The sequence below is a fragment of the Heliconius melpomene genome, chromosome 14 (assembly GCF_056956725.1).
Source record: "Heliconius melpomene rosina isolate 202511_hmr_F chromosome 14, ASM5695672v1, whole genome shotgun sequence".
NCBI classification, from domain to species: domain Eukaryota; kingdom Metazoa; phylum Arthropoda; class Insecta; order Lepidoptera; family Nymphalidae; genus Heliconius; species Heliconius melpomene.
The window spans coordinates 7,301,971-7,318,136 of NC_140402.1; the positions used below are offsets into that span (position 1 = coordinate 7,301,971).

The 16,166-nt window shown below is 32.2% G+C and overlaps 1 protein-coding gene across 2 annotated transcripts in view; it reads left to right on the top strand.

The window, feature by feature from the left end:
• LOC146532226 (adipokinetic hormone/corazonin-related peptide receptor variant I-like) overlaps positions 1 to 16,152 on the top strand; it is a 55,587-nt gene extending 39,435 nt beyond the window's left edge. Inside the window, exons 4-8 of one of the 2 annotated variants that reach the window (XM_085197300.1) lie at positions 455 to 598; positions 2,855 to 3,018; positions 9,218 to 9,341; positions 10,089 to 10,237; positions 14,668 to 16,152. In XM_085197300.1, coding sequence (XP_085053426.1) covers positions 455 to 598; positions 2,855 to 3,018; positions 9,218 to 9,341; positions 10,089 to 10,237; positions 14,668 to 14,777 — 691 coding nt within the window. In that variant the 3' untranslated portion in view covers positions 14,778 to 16,152. The remainder of the gene's footprint in view (positions 1 to 454; positions 599 to 2,854; positions 3,019 to 9,217; positions 9,342 to 10,088; positions 10,238 to 14,667) is intronic. The other variant, XM_085197299.1, reaches the window with a different exon arrangement.
• Positions 16,153 to 16,166: the final 14 nt, after the last annotated feature.

Consider the following 16,166-nt stretch of genomic DNA (forward strand, 5'->3'; position numbering starts at 1 on the left):
TTTTTTTATTAACTAGCACAAATCAACAAAATCACATTTTTCTGTAGTAAAACAAGTATAATCCACACCAATAAACAAAGCAAGTTTCTTTTATAACATTAAGCATTTTATCAGTAAATTTGTGAAATTAAAAATATATTAATAAATATTTTTATCAATGTCGATGACGACATAAGGTGCAGAAGCACTAACTTATGAGTTATGACTGTAAGCGCGTCGTTTGGGGGTCGATTCCCACTCGGGAAATGAATCATTGTTTATTAATATTTTCATTTCTTCTTTCTGGTACCAAGACTAAACGCGGCATTGGGTTCCACCACTCAACACGTAATGCCTCATTTCAGCAAAAATGTGGAGAACGAAGCGTAACTCTAGATTCCTTCTGCCTACTCTCCTAATTGCGGGATACAGCGTGAAGCTGAAAAAAAGGTTATATAAATTAATTTATTTCTAGATACTACGCCATCCTCAAACCACTGAATATAACGTGGGAGGCGCGGGTGAAGCGTGCTCTGACGATCGCCTGGGTCTGCGCCGGTCTCGCCAGTCTACCGCAGAGCTTCATTTTCCACTTGGAGGAGCACCCCGAAGTAAGAGGGTAAGTCCGCAAGACCAAAGGAAAAAGAAAATTCATAAGAAATTTCCGCTACCCTGCTTTCCGTTTTGCCTAACTCGTGTTTTTGGTATAGTAATTAGGTATCTTATATATTGTGGCTTCGTTTGGTTAAATGTGATTTATATCTGAAATTTGTTAAGATTCAAAGATATTTCTAAGTATATGAATTTATAAAGAACAAAATGAATAAAGTAAAAAAAATTAAAATTTTTATCATTCATAAATAATTTTCAAATAAAACCGCTGCTAGTAAAACACTTATAAAGAAGATTTATTAGTCTAGCTAAAATATTGGTAACAAGTTTTAAATAAAAAGATTTATTTATAAAAAAATATTCCGAAAATATTATTACATTATTGTAAAAAGATTTTTTAATTACTTTAGAGAAGAAGAAAATTACCAGACCCAGATAAAAAAAATAGCGGAAAGTGGGGAGCGGAGTATCTTAATATTAGGTTCCCTCTGCCTTCCCTTGAAAAAAAAAGAAAGCTTTCAATATCAAATACGAACTTATCGAAGTTATAATTCTATTTGCATAGAAGATGTATTTAAAAAGTTGTCCTGATATCGGTCCCTTATTCGGTGACTAAGATATGAATCCATTTAGAATCTAAATTGCTGTAGAAATTAGAAAATCTTTCGAGTTGTTGACGAAGCTTAATGGAGAATCCTGCAATAAAGTAATCGAATTATACAATATTTCCAAAATAATTTTGCATTTTAAATAAGTATCCGTCGTTTATAATTTTTTTTTTGGCTTGGGGGGTAAATATTATTATGACTCTGGGTATTGGTGTTTCAACAAAGGACGGCATTGGCTTCGTGTCATATGTCTAAAGATAAAATATATGAACAAACGAACTTACCTGAACAGAAGTTCTATCAGTATTATATGAGTACCTTCATTCGAAGATATCACTCCCTCCTTCCCATATACCTTCACTCGACAGTTTTACATGATGTCTAAAAAGGATGAGCTATAACGCGAGGGCAAAATACATAAAGGATTGCCTGAAGAGGGAGAAGTAGTCCTTTTCATAATCAAGAAGTTGTGTTTTCTTGCGAACGCTGTATTGCAGATAAGAGAGTAATCCATACCTATATTATAAATTCGAAAATAACTCTATGTGTCTGTCTGTCTTTCACGCAATCAGGGCCAAACCGCTTATTTCATTGTGATAAAATACTCATATAGAGATACTTGAGGGTCTCGGGATGAACATAGAATACTTTTTTTTCTCATATTTGTAATATTTTCGATATATACCAATATATTAAAATACTTATTAATTTGTCATGCAGCTTATTCCGCCATGTTAATAACAACCGTCGCTATGCGACCGTTGCTAAGCAACGATTTGCAAAGTTTGTTGTTAGAAAACGTCGCACAAAATGTGCTTGCCTAATGCATCTCTCTATTGAAAACTGAAAATAATTTCATAAATATATTTAATAAATATTCGTATAGTTCAAGCGGGCGTAGCCGCGTTCGGGTCCACTAGTATCTTCGAATGAAACGACGAAATATAATGGAGAATAGACCACTTATTACGCACGGCTACTACGAACTTTGTTTCTGTACCTTCATAGCGAAAAGTGAAAATTGATTCAAGATTCAAGATTCAAGATTCAAGAGAGAGAAACATTACGAAATTCTCTTAAGCTTACCATGTTCTATCGATATCTGGGGCTAGTTGTAGACGCCCGGGCGACTTGCCAAGCGCATAAATTACTGTCATTACAGCACGTACATATCTACGAGTAAAGTGCACCGTAAATACTATCTATATCTTATTTCTAAGTCGGTTTAATGGATAAATAATATATGAGTCATTATTTTTTATATGTAAATTATTAAAATTTGTAATAAAATATCTGATATGTTCATAGAAGAACAAAAAATTGGTATTCTTTGTTGTTTTTTTTTGTAGCTTTTTCTTATTTTTATAAATAATGAATTACCGAAATAAAATAATTATAAAAGAATTTAAATATTATTAGAATACAACTATTAACTTTTAACAGAATAATTTACCCAATGATTTAGTTTAAGATCATGAAAACTATGGGATCGAGGAAGCAATCTTACAATTACACAAAATAGCAAAATCTTGTGATATAAATAATAAATTCCTCAAGTAAGAACCTCCCATAAATTCCCACATGAAACTTCATTCATATACATGAAAATATGATAAAATCTTCTCCAATTCACAAAAAAAATCTTATTTATTCAGGTATTTCCAATGTGTGTCGTACGGTTCGTTACCGACGGAGAGGCACGAGTTCGCGTACTTCCTGCTAAACATGGTGCTGATGTACGTCGCGCCGCTAGTGTCTACACTCTATTGTTCTTCTGCTGCGTTACTAGAAATTATACGGAGAGCTAATACGTCAAATGGTGAGTGAGTCGTTGTTTTATTTTTAATCAGGTCTTTTTAGAGGCCGTCATGGCGTAGGGGCACAAGAGTGTAACGCTACGGTTGTGGATTCGATCCGCACTTGAGCAAATGAATTATTATTTATTAATATTTATTTTCATTCCTTCATCTAGCGCCAAGACAAAAGCCCGGCGTTGAGTTTCGCCAATCAACACGTAATGCCTCGAAAAATTTGGCAGAAAGTGGATAACGGAGTGTATTAACACTGGGTTTCATCTGCCTACCCTGATGTTTGCGGGATATAGCGTGAAACTGATAAATTAATTGATTGAAGTAGGTCGTTTTTAGCTTTAACTGTTATCTTTTTAATATTTGATTTGGCCTCAATTTGCTGCTGCTTAAACGAAAACATCGCATATCTGATAGGAAAACCCCACTTACAATAGCACGGATTTATTTTTGTTTATTTTTTAAGCTTCCTCTAACCAAATTTGGATTTACAATAACTATAAGGTTAAACTTTAAAAAACTATAATATACAAGCTTTTTTTTTCATATTTGGCTAGACAAAACATATAGGAGATATTTATATGTACAATATCTCTAATACGATAACTACGCTAACAGAAACTGACACTGATAAGAAGGAGTAAATTAAAACAAAATTGTTTTATGGAGTTAAGGCACTCCGTTCTCGGGCGTGGCGTCGCGTGGCGGAGTTCAACGCCGTGTTTTGCTTAGTTACCAGAGGAAAGAAAATTTATATTTTCTATTCCCCTGAATGGGGATCGAATCCACAACAATCACGTTTGCCAGGCGCTGTCAGTGACAACGATACAAAGACCTCAAAATGGATGGAAGGATGTATAAAGACTTGATAAGAATGAACAAAATTTTAATTTGTTTTGTTAATATTATGTTAAAAGTTAAGCCTTCTCGGATATTATGTAAAACGTCAAGCGTACAAGTTCTAAAGCTTGGAGTTTATTATATATACATTTTAATTAATAATTTTAATATTAATATTATGAGGCCGCGGTGGAGCAGTGGCACAAGTAAAATCGACGGTTATAGGTTCGATTTCTACACGGAAAAATGAGTTATCATTTATTAATATTTTCATTTCTTCAGGGGTACGTCGCGTTTACCTTATTACCAGAAGGTAACAAGGTAAACGCGACGTACCCCCACTAAAAACGCAATGCCTCAAAAAATCTACTGAAAGAAGGAGAATGGAATGTCTTAACACTACGTTCTCTATGCCTATGCAGAGGGAACTTAGTGTTAAGATACTCCGTTCTGCACTTTCCGTCGAATTATTATTCGAAGCATTGCGTGGTCAGTGGCGTTTGTGTGTCAAATTAAAAAAGCATCAAATAAGAACTGAACCCACGTACCTTATTGTACTATATTAAAGTCAAAATAGACAAATTAATAGACTTATTCATTTAATTAAATCACAAAGGTTACTTTTGCCTTTACTTTCTCGCTTCTCCGACACGTTATTAGAAAATTATCCCGCGTACAAACAGCAGTTGGCAATTAATTTATGTGTGCTTATCTTCTATTAGTACTTGGTATATTTTTAATTAAGATCAACTCAAATTTGTTAATAATATTAACATTATTTTTTATTTATATTTTTTTGGTAACGTTTTATGAGAATAAAGATAAATAACCTTTTTTAATTTCATTTACAAATAAATATTATGCTGAAAATTATACAATGAAATAATATTATACAAAGATTGAAAAATAATAGGTATTCGTGATGATTTTAATATATATTTAAAGTATATAATTTTGTAGATTTGCTGAAAAAATATATATTATCTTTTATTATTTTGGTTTAGTGTTATTCCATACTAAGGAAAGAATAATATAAGAAATTGTAGAAAACATAGGTATAAGAATTGTAAAAAATCCGCTACATTAATTTTTTTATATTTTTTTAATGATATAATAAGACAACGACAAGAACATTACTTGCATGTCTCATAAAAAAAATAGTTCAATTTATTTACATAATATACTATATTTTTATTTATTTTTATTATTTTTTCTTGGGCTTAAAGAAACGCAAAATTTATTTTGCCTTCACCAAACAAATACGAAAAAGCTTGTGTACTTTGCTCTGCGATGTGGATATACCAGAGTAAGTCGATATTCGTTTGATTTTTAAAATCCCCACCTTTCAAGGGTTGACGTGCCAATTTGTTTCTAAGAATAAATATCACTTCATGCGCGAAGACGCTACGAAAATTGGGGTTTCTGCGTACTTTTAATATATGGTAGAACAGTATTTTTCTTTATAAGTATATCTTTTACTAAGAAAATTGCGGTACGATTGTAAAATCACATGCCATCGTAGCGCAGTGGCACAATCGTGTGACTGTAAGCGCGACGGTTACGGGTTCGATTCCCACTCGGGGTAATGATTTATTATTTATTAATATTTTCATTTCTTCCCTCTGGTAGCCAAGCAATAGCGTAGCGTTAAGTTCCTCCATTCAAAACACAATGTCTCGAAAATTCGGCGGTACGTGGAGAATGGAATGTCTTATATTAGCATTAGGTTCCTGGCTATATGCGGGATGCATCATGAAGCTAAAAACTTCTTATTTTATTTAAGTTAGTCGTAACTACTTTGTGTGACTGTCAAATTATATTACACTAATTGTACTTATATTAGTTTTATAGTCTAAAGGCTTGCCTAAAAAAATAACAATTAAGTTAAATACATGTTTACAATTAATACAATACTAGCGGACGCGCGCAGCTTCGCTTGCTTATTCATGAAATATTTTTAAGAGTCTAAATTTCAAATTTTATAAAAATCGGTGGCAGTTTAAAGATTTTTCCGTATTAGAGACGAAAACATAATTTCTCTGTTTTTCATATTCATATCGATTTCCTTCCATCATATATTTGTTATATACACCAAATTACTATCCTATATTAGATCCAATGAACCCTACAAAATCGGAACATTGGTCCGAAATAACCCAAATTATCATAAAAATATTTGTCAATAGCAGTTCGATTGTAATTGCTTGCTTATTACTGAACCCTCAAGAGGATCAGCTCGTGTCGAAATCTGTGTCGGAATGCCTGTCACGAACCAAATCAATTCTGTGAAAGATTTTCATTATTATTTTCGGTGTAATGAAAATCTTTCACTGAATTTGGTATGTTTCCTTTGTGTTTTATTTGTGTTTCACAAATCATTAAAGAAAATTTAATTTTAGACATATAAAATTTATGTTTAACAAAAAAAAATATGTTAAGATTTTTTTGTCATTTCAAAAATAAGTCATTCCTTTTTCCTGTTTTTTTTATAACTGCTGCTGAATTCTGGAGGCACTGGGTGTTGAATAGCAAAACTCAACGCCGCGCTTTGCCTCGTTACCTCGTTTTATTTTCTTGAGTGGTAATCGAACCCACAACCGTTGCTCCTACACGTTGCTTGTGCCTCTGTGCTACGACTGTCTTCGAATATTTACAATTAATATGTATATGTATAATAGCAGAAGATAAAAAAAAATAAAGCAATAGCCACAACAGAAAATTTGAGAGGGAAATAGGAAGTAAACATTCTTGCTACAAAATAAATAAGGGTAATCCCATAGTAACGAATCGAAATTAGACGTCGCTTTAATTGACCCCGAGAAAGAGATCCTTCAGTAAACATTTCAGAAAGCTTTGAATTATAAAATACTACAAAATAAGTTGTCATTTTAATTTATTGGTAAATATACAGAATACCGTTATAAGTATAGCGCTGTTTAGTATTTAGCTAAAACATTTTTTTAAGGCGATAGTTCGATCCCCACTCGGCAGAATGAATTATTATTTTATTCATATTTTCATTTCTTCGCTCTGACACCAAGGCAAACGCCCACCGTTGAGTTCCGCCACTTAAAACGAAATGCCTAGAAAAATTCAGCGGAAAGTGAGGAACGGAGTGTTAGAACACTAGTTTCTTTTTGCCTACCCTGCTATATGCGAGATAAAGCTTATTTAAAAAATATATTTTGTTATACTGGTTACAAGTTACTAAAATTTATAGTCTCATTTTGAAACATTAACTACCTATTTACAATACTGTTTGGCAACGACAATTTTGTTAGGATACCTTTGTTAGGTTAAAGGTGAGGATAAGATGAAAGAAAAAACGAAGAAGAAGATAAAAAAAAGAAGAATTTTCACAAGAAGAGAAAATGGATTTTATTTGATTATTATTTTTTCTATACATCCTTTGATCTAGTCATTTCCAATTCAGTCAAGTCAGACCTCATCGAAAACAAATTACAACAGCACCAGACAAACATATCCAAAAAATATTAATAAAGCCTTTTTATAAAATCAATTTGCCTCCAAATCTATTCAGTTACGTGATTAAACAACAAATATCGAATCACGCAGGCAACCATTTGTAATATTAAATATATTTTCTTATCTAAAATGTCTGGAGAATATCGAGAAAAATACTTACTTATATAGAATTCATGTGACATCGATTTCCTACTTTAGTGAGCACGTGTTTGAATAGAGTATTATTATGTTTCTCACGTATCTACACATGTGTCAATTTATTGTCGAACCTGTAGATAGATAAATAGATATAGAAATAGATAGATACTTTTGGTGAGCTCGTTTATAGGCTAAGGGGGTGACACAATTTTTTCATTTTTTTTTATAATTACATTTAATGCTTTTTTTAAATGAACAAAATGGCGGCCCCTATATTTTTTTTAAATTGATTGTTATCAAATCTATTAAGGTCGAGATTCCATTATTTGGCACTGCAGGTAGTTAGGTTCTCTCTGGTTTCTGGATCTGGTTTTTTAATGAAATAAATAAGGATTTTAAGTAAAAAAATATTCTTAATATTTATTTTTATTATATAATTGTATAAACATTATAAGATTAAAATTTCAAATAGCTCTTAACTTTAATTATTTATGCTAGAAAACATTTCGCTCAAACCTCTAGAGAATTTTGGAACGTAATAATTTCTTAATTTTATCTAAAACAATAATGAATTTTTTTTTAGTTATAGTTGATTTTTTTTAAATTTTCACGACTATGAATTTCGTTTTACCCCGCAGCGTGACTATCGTCCTACTTATCCCGCAAAATTACAAGCGTGAAAGTAAAAAATATGATAGTGACCAACATTTCACACAAAACTGCATTTTGTATGTTTACACACTACATAAATATATTGATGCTTATGCTTATTTTTATTTGAGCTTCACGCGGTATCCCGCACATTGCAGGATAGGTAGAGGGAATATAATTCAGTATATAATTAAGTATATAATTAATAATTATAAATATTCCATATAGAGCTAAAAATTCATGAATTTAAGTATTTCTAAAATATAAATTACGACCACATAGTATAGAAGGTTAATAAAATTCATGCCACATTGTAATTTGTTTTTGCAAAGAGACCTCTGCTAGGGTTAGCCCTAGTAGATTGGTCTCTTGTCATTTCTCTAAAAGCAAAAAATAAAACAGAAATGTTTATTCAAATTATAGTGTGTTCTCAGTGTGAAATTGTAGAGATTTATTACAAATAAAATTAGCTTATTTTCTAAAACAGTTGACATTAAGCCTAAATTGCTTTTAACTATAAACTCTTTGTTTTTATTTAACTTTGAATGACCTGACCTAAGTTAGATAATCCTTTATTTAAAGACTGCATTGTTTTACCTCAGCTAAGAAATTATAAGACAGCAGTTTAGCTATAAAATTAAGTTGTAGGTACTTGATTTAAAACTAGATTTTTTAATTTTAATGTAGAGGAAAATTATTTTTTTATATTAGAATTTAATACTTTAACTATGAATAGTCCGACTCTAAGCACAAAGTGAGAGAAGATCCGAAACTTAATATTTTTTTGCCTTAATATCTCTAAATTAGATAAAAGTAGAGAACTGTAAAACAAACAAAACTTTATATTTTCTTATACTTACACATTATATTTCACTTAAATATCCACACTAAACTTTGAGCTAACGAAAGAAAACTGTTAAGTTAAAACATATGTGATTAAAGTTCTTTCTTTGTTAGCTTCACATCATATCCCTAGCGATTTAGCCAGAGAGTACGAAATGCAAAATGAACCGGTCTTTGCATATTATTCCGTCTCTACAAAACGAGAAAAAGCATGAAACTGTAACTTACAGTTAAATGTCTATTTTGTTTCAGATAAAATGCGTAGAAGTGGGGTGGGCATCCTCGGCCGTGCGAGGGCTAGGACCCTCAAGATGACAGTTACTATTGTTCTAGTCTTTTTCGCGTGCTGGTCTCCTTACTATTGCTATTGTATGTGGTAAGTATTATATAAGTAAGGAAGGTCAGGGGAAAAGCATGAAGACCTGTGCAGGAGGACATGTACGAAGAAGTTGATGACCCGTCCATTAACTGGGCAGAAGAGTTACGTAGAGACCGTAGCGTTTGGTGCTACGTGGTCTTTGATTATCTGCAATGAATGTGAAGTTAAAAAAAGATATTATACTAGCGGCCCGCTCGCGGTTTCACCCGCGTGAACTATGTTATTATTAATTTCTGTCTCCATGACTACGTCCTAGAGACGTCTATGCAAAATTTGAGACTTCTAGCATTTATAGTAACGAAGTTTCATACAAACTTTCGACCCCAAAAACAACCCCTTAGAAATCGAATATTGCAAATTCCCGTCTTAGCGAGCACCTACGTCCTATAAGTAACTCTTATGCAAAATTTGAGATTCCTAGCACATGTAGTTTCTGAGATTTCGTGATGAGTGAGTGATCTTTCGATTTTATATATATAGATATTAATCTATTGGTCTTCTTTTTATGTTCATAATAAACTAATTGTGGTAAATCTTATTGATTCTGTTAAATAAAATCAAAATATAAAATTAAATATAAGCAAATATTTATGTATTTCTATCGTAATGGAAATTTTTAAAATTAAAATAATTTACTGCAGTAAATATACTCCTTTTAAAATTTTGTTGACGTCGATCTCATAAGGATGGAGTTTCAATATTAAAGCCTTAATAAGATTAATTATTACCAAAAACCTGTTACAGGTACTGGATAGACAAAGATTCAGTAAAGAGTCTGGATCCAGCCTTCCAAAAGGCAATGTGGCTGTTTTCGTGCACAAACTCGTGCGCCAACCCCATAGTGTATGGGGCGTTCAATAGAAACCGGTGGACGTGGAGAACGGGACACGTGAGTAAGATAATTATGTTTCTTCTATTTTCACAATGTTTCCCTCACATACCAGGGTAACCAGAGGGAACCTCCGATCCTAGAGTTAAGACTTCCGTTCCTCACATTGCTCTGGAGGCATAGCATTCTTATTTTTTTGCTTACCTTATATACGTGACACTGATATCATATGGTAGACGCCAAAGCTGCATTTTTTAACCTTTTTAATGATAATTATGATTTTTATACTTTTTTATACACTTTTTTGTGCTTAGAACTTAACACTTAATGTATTTTAAATTGAGAGTGGATTGAAAATTTACTACTTTTGATTAAATTTAACAAAAGGTCCCCTTCATTTGTTTTGAGGGATAAGTTTAAGACAAATATAGAAGGAATTGAATCAAATTAAGTAAACGAATCAAGCTTAGTGTTAATTGATCGGTCGATCACCTTTCCCTTCACTGAAATACCTATATACGTAAAGGATACATGGAGTTTAAACAATAATCCCAAAAAGCGCACCCATATAACAGAGTAGGCAGAGGAAAAATAATTACAGATTTAAGCTAAACTCTACTCTGCACACCATAAGCACATATAATGACAAATTACATTTAATTGACACTAACAAAATAGTTAGTAAAACTTTATTTTTGACTCAAAGTAAATATTACTTTGGCCATAGGTTTAAGAGACAGATAGCTTCTGTGCTATCCTATTATTTTGACTTATCAGCCAAGAACTTGGCTACTACTTCAACTGCTTCTATTGAGCAGACTGACATTCCAATTTATTCTGACATTATGTCTAATAATTTACATTCTGTTGACATTTCTCAACATTTAAATTAATTTCTCAGACAACAGAGGTAGCAACCTCTAGCTCTAATTTATTATTAAATAACCCTTTGATCCAGCTAGCTTTACAATTAAATTACAATGATAACGCACACTGCACATCACAATATCCATGCAAAAATAATAATAAAAATGTTAAGTCTATTAGATTAGTTCATCAGAACATCCGTTGCTTGACGGGGGGCAAGCAGCTAGAGCTGGAATTATTCATGAACTCGGAGGAAATTAGTATTATGTGTATTACTGAACATTGGTTAAAGGTGAACCAGCTCATGTTTAATTTCAGAAACCACCGGGTAGGAAGCTCATTCTGCAGAGTCAACACAATACACGGGGGGTCGCTTATTATATTAAACAAGAACCTTAAGTTCAAGGAACGAAAAGATATTGTGTCCCTTTCTGTAGAATGTTCTATCGAATTAGCGTGTGTTCAACTAGAGCAATTCATTGTTATATGTGTATACAGACCTCCCTCCGCCAATTTAAAATTATTTTTAGAAGTAATGGATGAGGCCTTAAGCAAACTTACCAAGTCGGGTAAGCCTTTGTTAGTGTGTGGGGACTTTAATGTTAATATTTTGGAAAGTTTAAGTCCCACCATAAATTTATTAAGTCTTTTTAAGTCACACAATTTACTTAATTTATTTATGGAGCCAACCAGAATAACTCCTACGACTAGTACTTGTATAGATAACATATTTACTGACATTATTCCATGCTACAAAAGCATTATTAATAAATTGGATTCTGACCACTCTGGTCAGCTAGTAGAATTCTCTAGTAAGAAAAAACAGGTGGCTAAGAGAAAAATTGCTTTTGTACCTGTCACAGCTAGTCGTTTGGAACGTATGAGAGTTAGTTTACTAACTAATTTACTAGTTTTAGATATAACTTTACCTCCTAATTCTTTGTACAATTCTTTTTTTTACTCTTTTATTAATAAATTTCATTCAATATTTACTCCCAAAGAGATTACAATTACCGATAGTCCTATCTTTGGTGACTGGGCCACAGCAGGTATTTATAAGAGTAGGGAGACGCTGTATATGTTATATTATGAAAAACAGTTTAATAGTGGTGAAGAGTTTAAAGAGTACTTAAAATCTTACTCTAAAATTTTCAAAAGTGTTTGCAAAATTGCAAAATCTTTATTTATTAAAACAAAAATCAGAAATAGTAATAATAAAATTGAAGCCACTTGGAAGGTTGTTAATGCCGAGACTGGGAGAACTAGAGTGAAAGATTCTAATTTTAAACTTAGTATTGACGGTCACATTGTTGATTCCGATTTGGAAGTGGCCATTGCATTTGAAAAGTTTTTCTCTACTTTCCCAGTCAGTCTAACAAACGATTTAGGTTCTTCTACCACTATTGCAGAATCGTTAATTAAAGACAATGTTCCCGAATTTTATAATGGTTTCGTTTTCCGTCATGTAAATTATTCAGACATTAGTGTAGCTTTCAAATCAATTAGTATGAAAAAGACAGCCGACTTGTGGGGTGTCTCAGTTAATATCATAAATTCTTTAATTGATATTTTGATTCCTGATTTAGTTACAATTTTTAATAGATGTATTGATTGTGGAGTGTTTCCTGATTTGATGAAATATAGTAAAATAACTCCATTGTTTAAATCAGGTAGTACGCAAGACCCTACAAATTTCAGACCGATTTCAGTACTACCTACGTTTAGTAAAATTTTTGAAAAGCTGATACTCAGTCAGCTTCTTACTTATTTTAATAAAAATAAATTACTGCACACAGGTCAATTTGGTTTCACTCGTGGAAGGTCAACATCTGATGCTGGGGTCAAATTATTAGAGAGTGTATTCGCGGCTTGGGAGGAGTCACGTGATGCCTTTGGGGTGTTTTGTGACTTGTCCAAAGCATTTGACTGTGTGCAGCATAAAACTCTTATCAGGAAGCTACACCACTATGGTATAAGAGGCATTGCTTTGGATCTTCTCACTTCTTATTTAAGTGATAGGATTCAAAAAGTAAATGTCAACGGGAAACTATCACACGGGTCACCTGTAGCATTGGGGGTGCCACAAGGCTCTATTCTGGGTCCGTTTTTGTTCCTTTTGTACATCAATGACTTACCTCACCTTATGAGAGATATCTGTGAAATAGTGTTGTTTGCAGATGATACATCTTTAGTTTTTAAGGTTAATAGACGGCAATTGGAAATTGACGATGTAAACAATGCTCTTTCTAGGATATTACACTGGTTTAGTGTCAATAACTTGCTTTTAAATAGTAGTAAAACTAAATGTATCAGGTTCTTCACTAAGAATGTGCAACAAGTAGAAACCAGGGTTTTGATGAACAATGAGGAACTTAAAGTAGTTAATGAAACTGTTTTCTTAGGTATAACATTAGATGCTAAGTTACAATGGGGTCCGCATATAGAAACTTTATCTGGTAGACTTAGTTCGGCAGCGTATGCTGTCCGTAAGATTCGTCAACTGACCGATGTTGACACCGCGCGTTTAGTATACTTCAGCTATTTTCATAGCATTATGTCTTACGGCCTATTACTTTGGGGCAGTGCCGCTGACATAGATACCATTTTTGTGCTCCAAAAACGGGCTGTCCGAGCAGTCTATAAAATGGGTCCACGGGAGTCACTAAGAAATAAATTCAAAGACTTTAACATCCTCACACTACACTCCCAATATATTTACGATAACTTAGTATATGTGCATAAAAATATTAATAAATTTAATAAAAACAGTGACCTCCATCAACATAATTTAAGAAATAAAAATAAGCTTGCTGTGCCCTTCTCTAGGCTCCATAAAGTATCTCACTCATTCGTAGGTCAAAGTATACACTTTTATAACAAACTTCCAAACGACATGGTTAAATTATCACTGAACAAATTTAAAAAAGTGGTAAAGCACAGGCTCTGCCAAAAAGCATATTACTCTGTTAAAGATTATGTTCGCGATAAAGATGTTTGGAAATGAGTTGCTCTATTTCTAAGTTAAAATTGTTAATTGTAATTTGTAACAAATGTTGGCATTTAAAAAGAGTGGCCATGAGTTTCTTTGCCTGTATCTTCTCATGAGCTCAACCATTTGAACGGGCTTTTTTCAAGTCAAAATTGCACATTTTTTTTGTTATTTTTAATTTGCATTTTTTTTTCTACTTTATGACATGTCCAAGTAAATGTTAAGCATTTTTATGGAATAAAGATATTTTGACTTTGACTTTTGAAACATAGTGTTTCCTCTGCCTACTCTGCTACACTCTTTTGTTCATTTTCCGCCAATTTCTGGAAACATTCCGCCGGATTTTTTCCTAGGTGCCAGAGCGAAAAAATATTAAATAATAATTCATTCCCTTGAGTGGGAGTCGGACGTACACAACACATACAATCTCCACAACCGTAGATAAATGAAATATTTTCACTATATTTAGATTATATATTCACTTTAAAAATACATATTTAAATAAAAAAAATGTAATAATATTTAAGCGTAATTTGAATTATTTGGTTAATTCTTCTTCCTCCGTAACAAATAACACTAAGCACTAAATAGATATATTCTGTTATTTCCAAATTATATACATTAATTACTATTTCCAGAATACACGATGTCGAAACGGCTTGAGAAGGGGTTCACGGTTCCCCCACGGAGATTCTATGGAAATATCCGCAGCGACTCTAGCCAGAGCGAGGAGTTCCATACAAAGTGACAGGCACGGCCGCCGCGACTCCTCCTACAACCACAACGGATCACACAAACATATGAACAACAACAACAACAACAACAACAACATCAACAACATCAACAACATCAACAACATCAATGGTGTTGTTTAGCGACACGTCGGTATCAGACGTGTACGGACTCGATAATGAGATTATATGAAGTTACTCGTCGTTACCGTGAAATAAGTGTTATAATGTTTAACTGTTTATAGTGAAATATGTATGAAAATTACGGTTTTTATTTTATTTTGGCGGAACCCAACGCCGGGTTTTGCTTCGTTACCAAAACGGGATATATATATATATTAAATATTGTATTTCTCGTATGGGAATCGAACCTGTCGTATATACAATCGCATTCTTTTGCTCGTGCGACTGGTCTTTTATAATTATAAATTTTAAATAACCTTTCTTTCTCTCTAGCGTGATTATTACAAGTTTGAAGGAAAAGCTTTAAAACTTTATACATATCTATAATCTACTTAGGTAAGCTAATATATGTGTAATATAAATTATCATTATACTTTTGTATATAGCTTGTTTATTTGCACGAGATAATTATCGAATTAAACGTGCATAGACAACTTATCTTTTTTTAGCGACAAAATTAAAATTGGCAGATTTTCAGCCATTTTTTTATCAATAACATTAAAAATTGCCTACTTTTGGCCATCATCATATTTCTCAAATATTGCTAATGTTGACATGAATTTGATATTTAACTTAAATGCTTTATATGGTATGAGTAGAAATGATTTAAATATGACATTTATCCTTTCTAACGTCGTTATGGCGCATACTGAAAGGATTTAAATTGATAAACTATTGTAATTGTTTTATAATTATTGTAAAATAGTGTAATAAGCTAAAATGGCGAGCAAATAGTAATTTATAAAAACCTAAGGATATAAATAAATGTATTTAGTCAGAATATACCAAAGTTAGTAAGGAATAACCATATACTTCTATTGCTTTTTAACATTGTATACGATGGAGGTGTATGTAAAATATTAAAAACCTTTGGATAAAATAATAAAATTAAAAAAAACATACAGATTAAAATGAACTTGAAAAGTTCTCATATTAATTAGAATTTAGTTCCTTACATTCCTATATAGATGCAATTTATAAAGATACTCATATTTATTTAAGATACATTCCTAGAACTTTGTAATAAATATAAATAATAATTTTAACTCCACTAAAATACTCGTTGTAAATGATTGTAGTAATATCTTACGTACTTTAAATGTAAGTTGGCTGTGATGTGATAAGAGACTTGGATCAATAGTCAATGTGGTTTTATACCGTTAAGCCTTAAGTCAAAGTGCAAGAAATATTTGATAAATAAAATATAGAAATCAAATATCTTT